We start from the raw sequence: 19,620 nt of genomic DNA, 5'->3' as shown, positions 1-19,620 counted from the left end.
TGTATATTCACTGCCTCCTAGCATCATGATATGACAAATGTTCAGACAGTCTGTTGACAGATTAAAAGAGGAATTTTGCTTCTGTGAAGTAACCTTTTTAACTCACTTATCTTGTTGCATAGTATAAATTAGTTCATGATCCTTGTAGAGACTTGTTTTGAATAAAGGATGCAGCATGCAATTTGTTGTCAGCATAGTCTGGCCTGTAGTAGAGATACAAAATAGATTGTGAAACTGAGGCAAACATTGGGTAAATGGGAAGTGAAAATACATGCAGCCCACATGAAAGAACTACTTGCAGAATGCATTCTTGCATAGTATAACTTCTGCATTAAAAGTCAACAAGGTTGTAAAAATGTTCACACCTAATGTGGTATATGATTTCACTGAGCTGAGGAATATACAACTGTGCTTATAATTTTTTGTTCTGGTCAAGTTGGTCTTCATTATTCACACTTCCTAAGACCTTTATTATTTACACTGACAATTAAACATTCCCTGCAACCTGTCACAAGTTCTCAGAATGTCCAGAATATAGTTGTCTCTACATGTACATGTAGATGCAGGGTATTATAAATACAAATGATTTATACATATGCACACATACCTTGGGGCTACCTTGAATAAGGACTTGTGTGAGTTGTCATCCTCTTCTCATTCCTGGTACTTCATTTTCTCCCAGCACTTGTCAAGCCTTAAACATAGATAACACATGGTAAACATGGCTTCAAGGTACAATGGTAGGGATAGTGGATTACATAATTTTTTCCTGATGACATAGTTGTTGACAAAGTGGAAATCTGAAGAGCAATTCTTTGTCAGTAGTATACCAGACCAATTGATTGTAACCGGACCACCTTTGATTTTATATCCAATGTCTGCAAGAACTAGTACCTTTTTACATAAGCTTTTAAAATCGTACCAGTAATAAAACTTACACTTTAACTTACAGTAAAAAAAATATTACAGCTTTAAGTCCAAAGTACTGTCTGTGCACTGATTTCAAACATTTTCATAAAAATTAGAAGTATAGAAGTTTTGTATAAAATAGTGTCCCATGTATTATATGTATGCAACTTCCCCTCCATGCACTGCATGAACTATGGATGTGTTACTGTCTACTTTCAAAATTCAATTTGGAGACTCTTTTGATTGCAATTGACTTGGCTAATGTTTGTGAAAGAAGCACACTTCAAATATATATATATTCTATTATAAAATGCTCTACTTTTGTTACTACAACAAACGAGACAATATCAGACAGCAGGTATTTGTTTCGCAGTAATGACGTCATCGCTCTGAAAAACATCATCTCGTTGTATTCCTCCACTGAGAAATAAAAAAAAACGTGCGAAAAATTCCGAAATTATACAAGCACTCGACAACATTCCGTCTAGCTGTTGCATTGCATTTGGACACACAAAAAACTGTATAAAGTCTTTAAACGATCGAATTAACTTACCTAAGTCGGATGTTCAATGACGAAGGCACTCATCCACTCTTCTACGGGGAAAAATGCGGCTCTGACCAAGAAAATGCGCATTTTCGGGTGTTTTTTTACGTTCACGTGTTCCTTCTACCGTGGCCATGTTGCCTCTGAAATATGAAGCGCCTGTGACCCGGATATGCATGCCTGCACGGGGGTCAAAGTCAGCGTGCACTATTGCGCAATCAGCCGGCTCACGTGGATCGGCGGCGGGCGGGGGATCGTGTTCTATGCCTAGTAGAACCCACGTTCGAACTAAGTGATCGAATTCAGGGCCTTTGAAACAGCCGTGACAGCCCCAATTAAGAATTTAAATAAAGATAGAATTTCAAAATGCCAGTGGGAGTTGGATACTCCACCAAACAGATTCCTTTGTAGTGAAATAGACCATTGTTTTTGAGTATCAAGTTCAACTATTTACAGCTTTTCATAAACAATCAGGTCCAGGTTTATGTCCGGACCTGGACCTGAATTTTATGTATGGGTACCACCTCTACTTAGTTTGAGTATTAGTATACTATTACTGTACAAAATAAGTCATTTCTCACGCAGCGGCCAGAATAGATCGAAGACAAGGTCAATAAGGCAAAGTTATTTTTAAAATTAGCTCCCATTTAGCTATCATTGGTTGAACTGCTAATTATGATGGACTTGGGAGGAGCCATGAAAGATCGTGTGCATTGGAGAAATGTTGTGCAACACCTCACCCCGCCCGCCAGGGACGACAGATGATGATGATGGACAGTCTTTACTTTGTCTCATTGAGCTCATTTTAGATCTATTATGGCCACCACATGAGGCAGGTGTATACTATTACATGTAGGTTTTCTGTCTGGACACTTACCAAGTGCAAGGACACACATCCCGGCAATCTCTGCCCTAGCCTGGAAGACATCACTAAGGACCTTGTAGAAGATGTCGTAGCTGTTCAAGATGGCCATGAACTTGACTAAGAAGTCAGGGGCGTCCTTGGGAACACAACGATTCAGGAAGGAGGTACTGTGTTTGGGGAGAGGACAAGTCATGCAAAGGGACTGGAAGATTGTACAACACCAAAATACAACATTTTCTGATTGAAAAGACTTTTAGTTTTATCTGATGAAAGCTCTTTGGTAAAATGGACACTGATTTTGTTTTGAAGACTAGGTGACATACTGCATGCTGTCCACTGGTGTCTTTGACTAAATGTAACACGCTGTTTTACACATATTTTTCTTGTTTTACACATATGGTGGGCCCCCTTGGAAATCAATGTTCAAACATCCTAGGGGCCACCCACCCATTTTGACATAGATAAATATTTTTCATTAAGATATAATTTGTCTACCTTGCTTTAACCGGAGTGCTGGGACAGGGACCCAGGTGACTTTGACCCGCCGTCAGTATGTTCTCCTGTTTCACGTCGTATTCACACAGCGAGGAGGAGGAGTTCTTGGCAAACTCCTGGACCTCCTGGATGGAGTTTAGGTCCTGGTCGGGACACTTACTGACACAGATCTCCAGCGCATCCGCAGGGTTGAAGAGGTCCATGAAGAACACATACCTAGGGAGAAGGAGGCAAAACAAGGATTCAACATCATAAGAGAAGGGTACAGTACATCTATATCTACATGATGAAACTCCCATATAACCCAAAGGCAAAGTACTAAAATTGTAGTGACTAAGTGTTTAACTAAATAGAACAGTAAGGATATATCGATTGTATGGTGGGTCTGCCTCAAGCCTGGCACTGTGGGGGCTATCACAACCGCGTGAGGCAGGGAGTTTCACTCTGGTACTATTTGTTGAAAAAACTGTAAATTGAAACAAGTCAGACAATTTTGTATTATCATAGTAATATGTTGGAAATGCATATAAGTTTCTTTTTCTTTCTTTTTCTTTCCACTGGTGTAAATGCTCTTGTGTTACATGCATCATATTCTTTTTACTTTGAGAAATCTTTATGAAAATCTAATAGCTTTTAAGATGTATCATCAGTATTTTACACTGATAAAGAGGGTAGACAACTGTCAAAATGTTTGTGGAGAATAAAAGCTCATGAACATAAGAAAATCTCATTAGTTGTTTCCAATGATCTTTGACTATAAACAAATCATTCTCTTGTCTACACCCTTGTGGTGTTGCCAAAAATGACAGAAAAGTTTTACCAAAAACTGTAGTTACAGAGTGTTTTACTAAATAGAACAGTAAGGATTGTATACTAACGGCCTCCCCGTCATGTCCAATCCGGCAGATTTCAGGTTGATGTTCGCGTTCTTCTCGTTCTTCATCCCGCACACGTTACCGTAGCTGTCTGTCCCATAGGCCAGGCGGTACGCGTTCCCACCCGCTATGGAATAAGCAGCAATGAAGAACTGCGGTAGGAGACAAGAAAAAAATTATAAATTCCAACATTCAAATCTGTTATTTGAATTTTGACTCTGACATAATTGGTGCATGTGATATGGGTTGAAGTTATTCGATGGAAGCCTGTGTTAAACAAATTGAAGCACATGTGATAATCAAAACTATCATTCGGTTTGGAACATCCATATCAAATGTTGTCCCAGGTATGACATATAAAGAATTGTCAGGATTTTAGCCAGGCATGCGTCAAGGCGTCATCTGGATGTGCTTTTCTTAAAATATCAAGAAATTGGACACAGTGGACATTCTTACACTTGAGAGCAGTTCCTCTGACAAGCATGACATTTTGATTGACCAGGGATGCCACTAGGTCATCTATGTCTTCTACTGTGACCTCTTTTAGAGTATTTCTTCCCCCTTAAAAACTCTCCTTCATGGAAGGTGGATGCCCCCAACCCCCCCTAGAATAGTGGCATCTATATCACTCACTGTGAGTCACCAAAAAATTTGGACCCCATATATTAAAATCCTAGCTAAAAGGCTGTCATCCGGTCTGGAACATCAGTATGAAATGTTATCACGGCCCAGGTATGACATAAAAAGAGTTAACATCGTAACCATACCATCCCGACCCAGAAGAGAATGAAGATGACCAGAGCGATGACATCAGTACAGCTGCGGTCCATTAGAGGCTGCCATCGTTCATCCTCCTCCTCATCTCGCTGTAAACAAACAAACAACACAAGTCAACGACTTCTATACAATTAAAACCATGGGTATCCATTGTAAAAATAACAATGCCCAGCCATTGCTTCACATTAGGTGTATTAGTGGTACAAGTAGTGGTGGGCATGATGTACAAAATGTACCAGTACAAAACCATTTTTTCTTGTTGGACAAGTTAAAAAATACGGACCTAAAAAAATTGGTGGACCGGATTTTGGATGGAGTCTAAAGGTTTGAGTGCTTACCGGGTCAGGAAAATATTAACAAGAGCGAAATGGAGTATAGAGTTTATGGTCATTTCCTTATGTAAACAGTACATGTATGTAATTGTTGTACTGTAAAATCTTCAAAATGTTTGCAACTTGGTTAAAATTTCCTGGTTTTCACATTTTGAATATGTGTTTAACTTTAATTTAGTTATTGTATCAATTACCTAATATAGTGACAATGGCAAACTAAAACTTTAATAGTGATTGAGTCATGGCAAAAATAACTGAGTTTACAGTATAATACAACCCCACCCATCCCACCAGTGGGAGGAATGGTGACATCATGTCTGTATCATCACTGTGGCTACACCCACGCACCTCGAGAATTAAATTGTTTTTACCTTGTCTGAATTCATGTCACCTGCAATTAGCCCACGGGCAAGAATTTGCAATAAACTTTATTATTATTATTAAAAAATACCGAACTAAGTGATGGTCAAGCAACTCCATATATATATATAAAAATTTGTATAGTTGCATGTTTGTTTAGTTTAAGAGCACAAAATTTTCTCAACATCTGGCGCATTTTTAATTTTATTGAAACATGTGTTTTCTCAGGACTGGTGCGTATGACACCCACAGACTGGAAGAGAGGTACTATTATAAAGCTGCCAAAGAAAGGTGACTTGACACAATGTAAAAACTGGCGTGGCATCATGCTTCTCTCAGTTGCCAGCAAGCTACTCTGCAGGATCATCCTCAATAGAACAGCAAACGCAATGGAGACCAAACTAAGAGATAATCAAGCAGGCTTCCGAGCAAATAGATCTTGTAGTGACCAGATCGCAACCCTAAGAGTCATAGTGGAGCAATCAACAGAATTCAATTCACAACTGTATGCTGTTTTTGTGGACTATGAAAAAGCGTTTGATTCACTCGACAGGACATCACTATGGAACATCCTTGCCCACTATGGAATCCCCCCAAAGATCATCAACATGATCAAAGTCTTCTACAACAACTTCCAAGCACAAGTATCCCACGAAGGAGATTTGACAGAGCCCTTCAACATGACCACCGGAGTGCGACAGGGGTGCCTCTTGAGCCCGCTGCTATTTATAACTGCACTGGACTGGGTGATGAGGGAAACTACCAAAGATGCCAGGACAGGAATTCAGTGGACATTGACGGACATGTTAGATGACTTAGACTTCGCGGACGACCTTGCTCTTCTGTGCCATACCATCAGCCAGATGAGAGAGAAGACTCAGAGGTTAGAACACAAGTCAGGCCAAGTGGGACTAATCATCAACGCAGGAAAAACTAAAGAGATGAGGGTGAAGACAGTGGGGAATGCCAAACCTGTGTGCTGCAGAGGAATAGAGCTGGAGACAGTGAAGGAATTCACATACCTTGGCAGTGTCATCAGCAGTGACGGAGATGCGACCAAGGACGTGGAAGCCCGCATAGGGAAGGGAAAGGCTGCCTTTGTCCAACTAAGACCAGTTTGGAGGGCCAGGAACATCTCCCTAAGAACAAAGCTACGGATCTTCGAATCTAATGTCAAGTCCATCCTACTATATGGCTGTGAAACCTGGGGCCTAACAGTAACACAAGCCAACATGAAGAAACTCCAAACCTTCATCAATGTAAGACTCCGCTACATCCTTGGTATTTGGTGGCCAAATAAGATCAGCAACCATGACCTCCTGGAGAGAACTGGCCATGAACCTGTGGAGGTCACCATAAGGCGCAGGAAATGGAGGTGGATTGGACACACACTAAGAAAACCCCCACCATCCATTACGAGGGCAGTCCTAGAATGGAACCCCCAAGGCAAAAGACGCAGAGGAAGACCTAGGCTGTCTTGGAGGCGAGGAGTCATGAAAGACCTACAACATGCAAAGACCTCGTGGCATGAGGCTAAGACAACCGCCAAAGACCGAGGAAGGTGGAGACATCTCACCGAGGCCCTGTGCTCCAGAAGGGACAAAGAGGATTAAGTCAAGTAAGTCAAGGTGCGTATGACGTAAACAAAATACAACACGGTGTATTCTGCATCACCCTCGGTCCCAGTCCTCCCGCGGGTCTGATCGCCCTCTGGCCTTCGGGCGATCCAACCCGACCAACCCGTGGTCGGGCTGGAACCTCGGGTGATACGGAACACACCGTGTTGTGTTTTATATCTATCACCAGGCATGTACGTGTATATGTGCTGCAAAGGTAAACGGACATACAGTACCATTTTTGACGTGGGATTTGTATCACACAATGTCATGTACATGTATAAGTCCTAGCATAGACGATATGTCAGACTTGCTAATGTGATTCCCAGTTTAGAGAGCATGTGTGAACTTTGACACACCCTAGAGGCCATAGGGGTGTGGCTCTCATGAGGTTAGCACTTAGTAGTGTACATGGAAGTGGTACAGTAAGTCCAGTTATTTTGCATGGACTTAAATTAAAAGAGAACAATGGAGTGTGCAAACTACAACATTAACATAAAAAATACATGTAAAACAAAATATCACATGAGTTCATCAACTTTATGTATCTCAAATAATAGTAACAGAATAAATTTTAAGTATAGATTGTCTGGAATTATTGCAAATGGAATAAGACTTTAAGTGGAGTTACACAATGTGTAGGAATGAGTGTCGGATACAAGATGTAATATATGTACTAAATAAACTCAACCAATAGTAAACAGAGAATAGGTTCATACGATATGTCAAAATGATACACAAATAACATCATTCGTCGATTTCAAAGACAGGCATTTAATGATCGCAAGTCAACGGACAGTGGTTTCAAACTGAAATATTGTGAAAATATCCAAACCACAGTCCGTTGACTTGATATCCCTAAATGCCCAATTTTAAGAAAAACAGATATAGGTTACCCCGCAGATAAAGGTGAATTTGTGTTGTATAAATAAAAGCCGGTACAATATTTACAATTTACGATGAAGTGTATTTCCAACAAACGCAAATGCGCATTTCCGACTTGTCACTGATAATTTCCAGGTGGAAAGATCTTACTGAAAATAAAGCCAGTGCAAATATTTCAAGACCTACAGTACAAGGGAGTGGTAGACATAATCTTTTTCCATGTGCCTTTGTCAAGAAAAGGACATGCAAAATTCATACCCACACCCACAAATTGGACTTACTGGACACATTTTGGCGAGCAAAACTGCTTAAGATAAGAAAGCAATTTACGAGACAAAAGAAGAAAATCAAATTGTGAAAGTTCTGGGCAGCCAACAATCTATAACAGACAGGATAGACAAATCTACAGTAACTGTAAATATGTTTAATTTTGGTAGCAGGAAAATGAAGCGTTTGCAGTTCTTTTGAGTTAACTGTAGTACCATGTTGCAATGAAAAATATATATTTCAAGTGAATACTGACAAAAGAGATGTGAACGTTTTTTGTACTTTTTTGCTTACAGTGATGTTTTTGATACAGTGTCAAGTCTATTCCGCCCTACCCCTATACTATAATAATAGTATAAAGGGGTAGGGCGTCGTACCTCGCCTTTAAGGCAATAATAAGGTCCTCAATCGAGTTGAACCTCAGAAATCAAAGCGCTTTTCCGATAGCTAGTCAGGCTTTGCGTATTTTAGCCTGGCGAGGCCTAATATTCGCGATAAGTATGTTGCTCGATTTCTACCTGCAGAATTTGCGATTCTGCTATAACGTTATCTGCGTTTTTATTGACTAATACATAACATCTATACAGTGCAACACAAATACATGAGACAGAAATCTAGATATGCCCTATATATGAGCATACATTTGGTGAGCAGAAATCTAAATTTTCTATTCAGTGTTAGACAAGTCCATTGGCCCACTTGCCCAGGGCAAGTCAAAGCGGTGATCGGCAAGATATATTTCTCGACAAGTATGTTGCGTTCTTTTAGCAGGGCTTGAAATACTTTTTTCTGCATACCTGTACTATGTACTGGTGCAGGTAACATTGAAAATTACCTGCACCAGACAAATTTTATGTAAGTTATGCAAATTTCATACCTGCACCACTCTGAATTTAGGAATATGGATCATACTGAAATTGTTCAGGAACCATTGCTATTTTTCGTTTTATACTTAATTAGGTGGTTACAGTCAATGCAGCTAATCACAAACTTACATCATAGGACATTTATGTATAAAACCCAGGACATAGACACCAGAAGACACCAGGTACAGACCAGAAATACCTGCACAGCTCTAGTTTTACCTGCACTTACCTGCGTATGCAGGTGGTATTTTGAGCCCTGTTTTAGGGTGGATCTAGGTTTGCCACTTTACGTCACCATCCAAAATAATAACACTTTCCCACCAAAAATACCTTGTCTACATTAATTATGCAAATTACGTTCCACTCAGACTAATGAGGAATCCATGCCTTTATCTCTAATTAATCTACCCACATGCCAAAACATCTGCTCATTTCTTCTTGACTTATACCATGTGAAATAGGTTGCCAAACATGATAGAAATTTAGGAAGATGAGACAGCACCAAAATCAATATATTTCCTCTATACCCTGAGGGAAATATAATTATTACCAACCAGAGAAATAGGTGAGATCTCCCTTGTTGGGCAGTCACAGCATAGACACCCAGTCTTCCCCATTCTGTGAGTACTACGTATTTTGTGTCTGTTCAATGTTCTAAACACTCCCCACAAATGAATGTTGGCTATCTGTTGAGCATCGCATTACAAGGTCCCCCCTATAGGCATAATTCCTACCCATTAGGTCAATGGCAGGTTTAAATATAGCTCTGATATACAGTAGTCAGTGCTAAAGCAAAACACTGAAGAAGAATTCAGTCAGCTTTGTATACGTATTTGCAATGGGATTTTGAATTGTGTGTTGATATTAATCACCAATATAATAAGCATTCCTGGCTAAGGCCTACGAAAAAAAATGTTGCGTTTCCTGTTTCCCTACCTACCCTAGAAAAACCTGCCGACAATAGACATTTTAGGTAGGCAGTCGTGTCAGATACTGTAAATGCAGAAACTATTGAAGTGGTTTAATGTTTGCAGTTTTCGCGATGGCTGCTTCATCGCGAACTTAAAACCACCACAGTTAGAAATCTTATTCAGCCTGCTTTCTATTGAAGTAAAAACAGTCTGCAAGCTGCAAGTCCTATCTAATGAAATTGAAGGATAAATGTATCTATTTAAGCAAAATATTAAAGTTTGACATTGAAAGACAAGTGTCCTCATGCATTTCAGTTTACTTTGTTAACCTGTCTTGTATTTATGCCACTAGAGCTTTGGCTAGCCTAAAAAATTTACAAGAAAAAAAAAAGATAATCCCTAGCTACTGACCCTATCTTTTTCAGGATTGAAACAGGAAACACAACAATCTTTACCCTACTAGGTCTAAGTTGGTATTTTTAGTCTTTCTGACTCTGAACAGAATCTCTACCACTGGTACATAGAATCACCAATTGTATGGATACACATAGTTCCTAATTGCGATCTCTTTTTGTAGATTTTAAGCTCCGATTCCAATCCCTACCAATAGAATTGGCAATTCTGCTAGATTACAATTGTCTAGTAGATAGACAAATATATCAAACAGACCAACAGAAATTATATGAGACAGGGAAATCCAATAAGATCTGCAATAAGATCTAGATATGCCCTAAAATATGAGGGACAATTGAGTAGAAAACTCAATTGTCGATTCAGCGTAAGACAAGTCCATTGGTCGATTCGGCCCGATTGCCCGGGGCAAGTTAAAGTGCTGATCGGCAAGATAAGTCAGTGCAGTCATCCTATACTGTAAATGCATTTAGGTTCACGGGGATTTACTTTCGGGGTAGCAGGAAAATGAAGTGTTTGCGATGGTTTTAAGTTTGCGGTAGTGCCACGTAGACTGCAGTCTTATACTGCAGTGGGAAAATGTTTGCAGTGGTTTTAAGTTTGTAATGAAGTGTTCATCGCAAAAACAAAACTACCGCGAACATTTCTGTATTTACAGTATTTGTCTGATTGGGCCAGTGTGATTTCAGTGCTAGATATTGGCCATAGCACACAAGCCTGAATAAACTGCATTCCATGCAACCCACACGGGCTTTTTCTATCAGATGATACATAATATTATCCTGAATGGCTCTTCAAAAATACATCTTCTAAGTTCTATAAAAAATTAAATCCGCAACCAAACAGAAATATAAAACTGGAATGTCATATACAATATTATGTGGTGTTAGTAAACTGTAACTTCATACACTTTTGCTGGGACTTATGATTTGCAAAAGTTGCGGAAATGTTTTTTCAAGTTGTATTTAAAAATGTAAGGTTTGAATAAAATCTGAAGTTTCAAACTTGAGTTGAGTAGAAAATTATGGTAACACTTATTTGCAGTGATATAATTTTGCAGGTGAGGTGAGTTTTGCAGGAAAGCAATAGCTTAAATAAAATATGAAAATAAAATTGCAAACATTAAGGAATTAAAATTAGTCATTGATTTTGTACATTCACATTGTTTCTAAATTATTGGCCAGCAACTAATTAGAAGATGGATTCATACAATCAAAACAATTATTATCTCACTCCAGCTCCAGTACCTTTCAGTTTAACATATAACAGCTTGGCTTTTCCTAATTCTATCTTGATATATCACTGGTATATGATACGCATCATGAGTTCTATTAAAACAATTAGGCGAGACATGTCCTACCCCCCCCCCCACTATAATTAATACTGTAGCAGACCTAATGAGGTATGACAGAGTAAAGGGGTGATGTAATTTTTCTGTCATGCAGGAATATTAACCGGGATAATATACAACTCGTCACGCTATATTAGTCTGGGTCATACTGTTAGAATAATAAGAGATCAACAATCGCTTATAACGATAGAAATTCAGTCGAATAGTAGTAGCAGTTGTAAGTCGACATACGTAATTATAGAATACCGTATTTTATTTATGTCATACTCAGGTTGGAAAAAGCTGATTTAATTGCCAAACAACTCATAAAAAGGATAGAATTTGACACAAATATTTTGTTTCAACAAATTTATTCTTTAAGAACATCAATAATTGTAGAAATATTCAAACTCTGTTTCATTGCATCTGTCATATATAAATAGTAACTGCAGGAGTAGAACTAGCATTCTATTCCATCCATGGAAGCCTACTAGTAGATGTGTGATGCGACTAAGAATTAGCCTGTGTGATATGTACAGAAAATTATCCCCTGCTTCAGAACACCCGTATTGAACATTAACATAGCCCCGGTATGACATAAGGGGTTATATTGCATCGTCAGGGCTATACGTATACCCTTTTTATATTTGGCCGATACAAGAAGTGTACACCAGCTCTCCTGACTGAATAAAGCGCTGCACTATTTGCAATATGGCAGGCAAATAAACTCAATGAACCCCCCAAAAATGTCTTTTAAAACATTACAGTTCCCTCCACCGCAAAATCAAACATAAGACTTGTTGAAAACTCTCATGGTTTAGCATGCTTTAAAGTGAGATTTTAAGTGCCGTGAATGTACATGAATTTACGGTGCATCCTGGATGTATGACTTTTTTCCCCAAGGTAGCGTATATGTTAGGAAGTTTATACAATATTCATATTTCACTTTTTTTTTACAATACCCAAAAGATTACCTCTAATGCCCAGGGAGAAAAAACAGACACAACAAACGTCATGCTAAAGACCATATCAATTATCAAATTAGCACAATACCGTAAATGCTTAAATGTTTGTGGTGGGTTTATTTTCACTTTTTCACAGTAAACTCTCCGTAGTAAAATAATCATCACAAAAATACAATGCCTTTACCTTATAATTCCATAACTATGTAGTATTACACAAAATTGTTACAACCAAGAATTAAAAACACAACGAAACCTCATTTTCTCACAAATATCACCATGATAAATAAATTTACAGTAGCCAGCTCTATGCAGGATTTTATCGTCCATTAGTGATTTTCACGACGGACATCGTGTTATCGTTCTAAGTGAAAATCTTATGACCATCTAACCTTTCCTATTAGCGAGACAATTGCTTTTGCCCCCTACTTGACTTGAACACTAAGGCCACGGTGTATAGTAATGTGAAGTATGTTTGTGTTGCCTATTTGGCATGGCCTAGTGAACAAATGCACATTGTACATGTATGACCCTATGTACATGTGGTAACATATGGTCCCTGGGTCAACCTCCAAGCAGCTGTAACTGCAGGATCCCTGCCATTTTAGTTAAATGTTTTTGGGATGTTTAAGCCCATTTAGTACCTCTTCTATTTACAGTATTGTATGTGGTATAGCTCTAAAAAGCCATGTTATATAACGTCCTTGCAATGCGTCAAACTCAAAGTCTCAACCCCTTGGTCTTGTAGTTGAAACAATGGCTGCTATAGATACTTTAAAAATGCCCTATTTTACTGAAAAATAATAAGCTTTTTTCTTTGCTGTCACATGTTAAGATTATAGGAAAATATGTCATTTAGATTTCGGGCCAGTGAAAAGATGATTTGGATTTAAGATTTTTTATATCCTTTGCCTATAGCCTATTTGGCCAATTATTTTCTAAAAACTTGCTGCAGCTGTCAACCCTAACAGTTGCTACAAGGATTGTTAGGAATCCATTTAGGGTTGGAATCCCAAAGGTTTATCTTAATTCAAAGTGGCAGATGTGTCTGTTGGTATCAAAATCTTCTCCTGTTGTAGACTACTACAAATTACTGTAGCAGTTATCTTTAAACCCCCTAATTATCCTTGTTAATTACAATGATTAACGAATTAAAGTGGCCAGGAAGTGGTAACATTCTGTACATTATATGCATGGCAAAAATAACAATATTACTTTGTTTTATTTTTTTCCCTTCAAATTGAATGGAACATCAAGTACCTACGAGTAGTACACAAATGTACAAAAATGACCAGCTATTGTCGTATGCTAATATAAGCCATACCAGTAATTACATCAAGGTTTGTTGCTTTGCCAGGCAATTGGTAGCATTCAGGTACCGGAAATCAACTGATAATAAATCAATTGGTTGACATACTGTTAATCTTAAAACGTTTGCAGTGACTTTATTTTTGCATTGACGTAAGCTACTGCAAGATAATGACCGTGTTTGCATTTCCAGTCATATTACTGCTGTTCTTCTACAAATGTTTCAACTGAAAATTTGCCAATAGCAAAAACTACCTTGTCCCTCATACTGCAAAAATTTACCAATGTACAGTATCACAAGGATTGACAGTCCACACAATAAGAGATAAGTTTCTTTCACAGTATAAATTCTGTCAAATAAGTCTTTCAAAGTATATATTTACTTCACATTAGTGTTGTATATTAAGCCCTTTCATTTTTAAACCAATAATAAATGCTTATTTCTTTCAGTACCTCCTTAAACAAGTCATTAACCCTTGTCCCTGCTACCTGACTCCAGAACCAATACAAACTGGGTGTCAAAAGGTTACCTTTGTGGAAAAAGGTTAATGTAGCTTTGCTGAGTGATGTTTTACATCTTGTTCACATATAAGGAGGGTCATGAGTGGATTAAGTCTTATAGTCTAGTCTCCAGGTTGACACCTTAAAAGGTAGAAGTCACCTGTTATGTCAATCTTTTCACAAATGTGGCAACTCTTGAAAATATGCCAATTTCTGGTTCCTGTTACTGTAAAAAGTCAAATCTTTTGCAATCATTTTAGCTTTTGAGGCACCGCAAATTGAAGAAATTCAGTGATGAATATGCACCACTGGCATTTTACTACTGTACAACTGTTACACTTACAGTATTGTATAAAGTTGAACAACGAAACAATGGTGAGACGGAGAAACTTTCTTTCCCTCGGCTAATTGGAACACATGGAGCTCGAGCAACTATGAGACTGCTACCAGTTGAGCTATAGGGATATCCTAAATGAAATTTACACTAAGGGTTCTAGCCAAAACCCATCCCTATGTCCTTTAACAGTTTAAGAGAATTTTGTTGCTTAAGAAGGCCAATTCTTTGCCTTCTGTCCCTTCAATGGACAGAAATTGGCCTGTAAAATATAGACAGAATTTAGAACAGATTTTTCAAGAATTTTGTAAGGATCTCAAGAAAACCAGCGAAAGTTTGCACTATAGCAGCAAAGCCCTTTTTACATTATCTATAAATAAGTATAATACAGGGAGTGGCGTTGTATAGAGTCTAAATTTCAAAATCTTCCAGTGGTGCATGGATTGTTATGCCATTTTCTAAGGCCACACCAATTTAATTTCTTGGTTCACGGATTCGCTCGCTCCTATTTTTTGGGGAAAAAAATAAAAATAAAAATTACCACTCAGCAAATTTTCACCATTAATGAAACCATTCACCAACTTTCTGGTGTAGCAAATTGGCCTTTATATTATAAGCTCCTTAGAGTGTGGGTACAGGTGCTGTTACTGTACAGTAATAGTGTTTTTGTACTTTTTTCAAGCTGAAAGCTTTTTTTCCTTATGTTTTGGATTAGCCGTTACCTTTACCCCAACCATTTTACAATTTTTATTTTTATTTTTATTTCGCCCTCTCGCTCCATATTTTTTATGAAAAAATCAGTGAACCAAGAAATTAAATTGGTGTGGCCTAACATACGGAAAAAAATTCAGGCTGGCTACAACACTGATTTACACTGATTACACCTGACAAAATGGCTCACCCTGCGAATTACAGGAAAATTAAAATGGCTTGCCTATGGATCACGGAAACACGCAGGTAACAACATGCAATACAGCCATTACCTTAATGGTATGCAAAGTACTATGCCTGATGCATCTTTGACAAACTCAAGACCCAAACATAAAACTGTCATACATTAAATCAATAAATCTAGTTAATGAACTCATTAACTTGTAAGGCTGTCACATGAAAATGTCCATTTGCTGAAACATAAACATTATTTAACAAATACTGTACATATCAATCTTAAAATCTTTTTGCAGAATATGCTTTTTTCGTGTAAATTGCCACTAGTCTATTAGTGCTATTGATTGTTTTATCTGTGAAAGGCACATTTCATAGCCTACCTCAAAAATGAATGACTTTACAGTAGCCGGCAGTTATGATGCCTTGATGAAATATGGGTCATATGACTCACAAAAGAGATATATTACCTGATATGGGGTCAGCAAATCTTTTTGCAATAAGCTTTTTGCAATTAGATGTAACGAACAATTTCTGCTAGAACCCCAATCGTAATTGCACCACTCTGATTCTAGCGCATGTGCAAAATGTTCAGCAATACCATATCTTTATGAGGATTTAATTCCATGGTAGGAGGAAAAGGGGATTTTGATGAGGGGTGAACTATTTCTGACCTACTTTTCAGTACATGGAGCGCCAGAGGTACATGCGACAATCTTAGGGGGTATGTGAAGTATTGTATTAAAGTTAAACTTAAGCATTGCTATATCTGCCTGTTCCCTTGAGTTTTAGTGTTGCCAGCCTCCCTAATCTTTCTTTCCCTTTTGCCCTGACTCCATACAGACCCTCCCCTTTAGGACTCAATGTACGAAGCCCTACACCCCTTCCCCTGCAACACAATACTGATAGGTCCCCACACGCCCTACTAGTAGTACTGTAAATTTAGAAACATTTGCAGTGGTTTAATGTTCGTGGTTTTCGCAGTGGCTGCTTCACCGCGAACTTAAACCACCGCGAACATTTATTCATGGCAGTAAGAGACTACAGTGCATGGTGCTTCCACGAACTTAAAACCAAAAAGACCCTTTTCCTGCTACCGCGAATTTAAATCCCCACGAACTTAAATGCATTTACAGTAGATGCAGTGTCAGATGAGCTTGTGAGGATGTTTACTCAACTGTGCCATGGCCATGTTGTGCACGATCCCACTATGTACTCACGGAAAAACAGCAAATATTCCCCCATTCCCCCTCTGTTTAACAAACGCACTTGGGCCGTGGGAAATAAATGCATTGTTTGTAGTTACTTGACTTTGTAACATTGGGGTTTTAATGCTGCCAAGCTGACCAAGCCAACAGCTCTGAGCTTTTGGTGTTGTGGTTTGCAAGTTGGATTTGTAATCTGCTAACCTGGGTTTGATCCCGGGTGTTGGCATGTTGTTTCTTTCTGTTCTACTCGCCCCTCTTGTTGTTTCACCGGTTCCCATGTACACCGGGAATCGAACCCGGTCCTTCATGGTGAGTCAGCACCAATTCCTAACCGTAGCTCTTGAACCCCACTGTTAAAACTTATCCTGGTAAAAGCTTTGCCTTTTTAAGGGTTGACTGTAACGTTTAAGTGAGATAAATTTTTGACCTGACATTTGAGTAATTAAAATGCTGTACTGTTGTAGTTTTATTTCCAACAAGCGTAACTTCCTACTGTGATAGAACATTGCATTGTCCGAGTGTTACTGCGAATCCGTATAAACTAATAATGAAATAGGATATTAAAATTGATGGCATCCCAATGCATTTTTACTTTTGCTCCTTTTTTTTTAGTTCACAAAATGTTAATGTTACCACAGCAGTGGATTGTTCATTCCTTGTCAAAGAGTGGTCCTGTTCAGTCGAAAATATGGGTCAGTCCAGTTTTTTTGTGTTGGATATAACAGTTAAACCAAGGAGCTTTTATCTGATAAAAGCTCCTTGGTTAAACTAGTAACAACAGTTATTATACTACTGACATCTTTTAAAAAAGAAGAAAAAAAAATCTCCTCGGTAACTGACCTCGGTTCTCTTTTTTCAGGCCTTGACCTGAAACGGACCATTAATTTTCTAAGGCCTGAGGCGGCATTTTTTAGGAGCCTCTTATTTGAGGTGGGGTGGGGGGCAACGAACCCATAAATCTTCCCCTACTAAACCTTCCACTCCCCAATTACTAACCTTAAATCTACCGTTACCCTTAATTTACGTTTGTCATTTCTATTTTCACGTTTCTACAGCTAAATCGCATGTACAAATTTATGCTGGACCTGAATTTAAAAAGAGCCATGCACGCTAAAATAGAGTGACGTTAAAAATGGACGATGTTGTTGTTCTGAATATGGAACGTTTAGGCCATGCTGTGATTATATTATGGAATTCTGGACGGTTTTTCTTTGTCTAAACCGAGTTTTAACCTACCTTGTTGCCTGGACAGCACCGACAGCAAGGTTGACAGCACCCCATGTTTCACTGCTGACCCGAGATGATGCTGTCACGGCTGGCCGCTGTTCAAGAAAGCTGAGAAGACAAATTTTCCGCGGTTGATCTTTTTCAGTGATGGCTGTCACTGAAGCAAGCACTTTCACTTTCAGTCCTCGCTATAGTCCCACTTTCTTCGCTTTCCGAAGCTCGTAGCACGAATTTTTCCGTGGATTCTTCGTGCAAACCTGTTCCCTGTGTGTTTGGCGAGACAAAGAAGGCCTGAGAGGAGGGTGGAGTAGCTTTAGGACGAGAATTCCCCGGACAGTTGAGGTTGTCTATCCTGTCCCCTTGCGCTAGGCTTGTCCAGCCGCGCCAAAACAGGCAAGCTGTGTTTACCGCCGTAAAACGACGGAGTGTCGTAAATGTTTCAACACACAACGTACCGTACAACAGCGCCACCTTACTTCTTAGCTTAGCATAACAACAGCCGGAAAGCCTAATCCTGACTTGACTGAATGGAACACTTGTTCATTTTTATGATTTATTTAACCTTATTCAGGCTGCGGGAATGGTTTTTATATGAATATAGAATAGAATAGTAGTAGTCATTGACCATCTCTGTTTTACATAGTTCAGCAATCTTAACAAATGCAATATAGTGGTGGAGTCAAATATACTTTAGTTGGCTGTCACACACGCACACACGCACACACACACACACACACACACACACACACAATGTCTCTCTCTCTCTCTCCCTCTCCCTCTCTTAATCTCTGAAATACATTTACGAAAATGACAAGGAACGCAGAAACAACATTGCGTTTGATGAGCCCCCTTGGAAATCAACTATGCACTGTTGTAGGGGCTACCCATCTGTTTCAAGATGACATAAATAAATCAAAAGTCTTCAATGTCTACATCATCATAAAGCCTCTCTCCATGTTTGCTTGGGCGATACCAATTCAAATTGTTGGTTCTCAAATAAACGAGAATCAAGTTTAACTAATTATCAACATGGAAAAACACTTTTGGTTCACACAGTTTTAGGAACCTGATACTGTACCTTTTTCGGGGCCAAATATTTTTATGTTGAACTCTTGCTGCGTTCTTTTTATAAAGTCCGAGAAGATATTAATTGAAATGGTGTTTCCTAACGTTTCCGAAACAAACAAGGTGATTTAATAGAATAATTCGTAAATTGTTGAGTCTTAAAACCACTTAAAACACGTACCTCCTAACATGTATTGCGTGTATTCACGAGTCACTGATTAAAGAATCATTCTATTGATTTAATTTACTTAAACTTGACTAATGATGAACCTATTCAACGTACCAAGGTGGTTATGAAGCTAATGCCAAACTCTGCGCAGAAAGTAATTCACATTTGACGTTAATTTTAAACTATATGGATAAAATTGATAACTATCGAATATGGGCGCGGTCGTATAGGTCGTACGATCATCGGGGTGGGGGGGGGGTCATTTGCGGACACAAGACCTCCCCGGCATAACCCCCCCCCCCCCAACATATGTATCTTCCGCGATAAAACAAAATCACGAATATGCCCCTCCCCACAACAAATTACGCAAGGCCACGACGGAGGCTACATTTTCCTTCAAAACTTGTTTACCTATAGTCTGACCTTTTCTAACATATCAGCCTATAGAGTGTTGCAATTGTGTCTTTGCTAGCTACATATCAAAGACCCGAAACCAGTCTTTATGCTTATCATATAGT

At 38.7% G+C, this 19,620-nt stretch overlaps 1 protein-coding gene and 1 long non-coding RNA gene across 5 annotated transcripts in view; both read right to left on the bottom strand.

Annotated features, from left to right (window-relative positions):
• LOC118431681 (choline transporter-like protein 1) overlaps positions 1-18,287 on the bottom strand; it is a 39,399-nt gene extending 21,112 nt beyond the window's left edge. For 3 of the 4 annotated variants that reach the window (XM_035842932.1, XM_035842930.1, XM_035842934.1), the window contains exons 1-5: positions 9,346-9,462; positions 4,456-4,554; positions 3,692-3,840; positions 2,814-3,029; positions 2,331-2,485 (exon numbers count right to left, since the gene is read on the bottom strand). In XM_035842932.1, coding sequence (XP_035698825.1) covers positions 2,331-2,485; positions 2,814-3,029; positions 3,692-3,840; positions 4,456-4,554; positions 9,346-9,408 — 682 coding nt within the window. In that variant the 5' untranslated portion in view covers positions 9,409-9,462. Of the gene's footprint in view, positions 1-2,330; positions 2,486-2,813; positions 3,030-3,691; positions 3,841-4,455; positions 4,555-9,345; positions 9,463-17,877 lie in introns of those variants that run through there. The other variant, XM_035842933.1, reaches the window with a different exon arrangement.
• On the bottom strand, positions 14-1,762 carry LOC118431683. Its single transcript, XR_004832994.1, has 3 exons — positions 1,463-1,762; positions 608-694; positions 14-203 (listed from the first exon to the last, which is right to left on the bottom strand). It is a non-coding gene; the product is annotated as an uncharacterized LOC118431683 (long non-coding RNA).
• Positions 18,288-19,620: the final 1,333 nt, after the last annotated feature.

The sequence above is a fragment of the Branchiostoma floridae genome, chromosome 15 (genome assembly GCF_000003815.2).
Source record: "Branchiostoma floridae strain S238N-H82 chromosome 15, Bfl_VNyyK, whole genome shotgun sequence".
NCBI lineage: Eukaryota > Metazoa > Chordata > Leptocardii > Amphioxiformes > Branchiostomatidae > Branchiostoma > Branchiostoma floridae.
The sequence above is the reverse complement of the archived record's forward strand: the minus strand, read 5'-3'. Positions and strand labels throughout refer to the sequence as shown.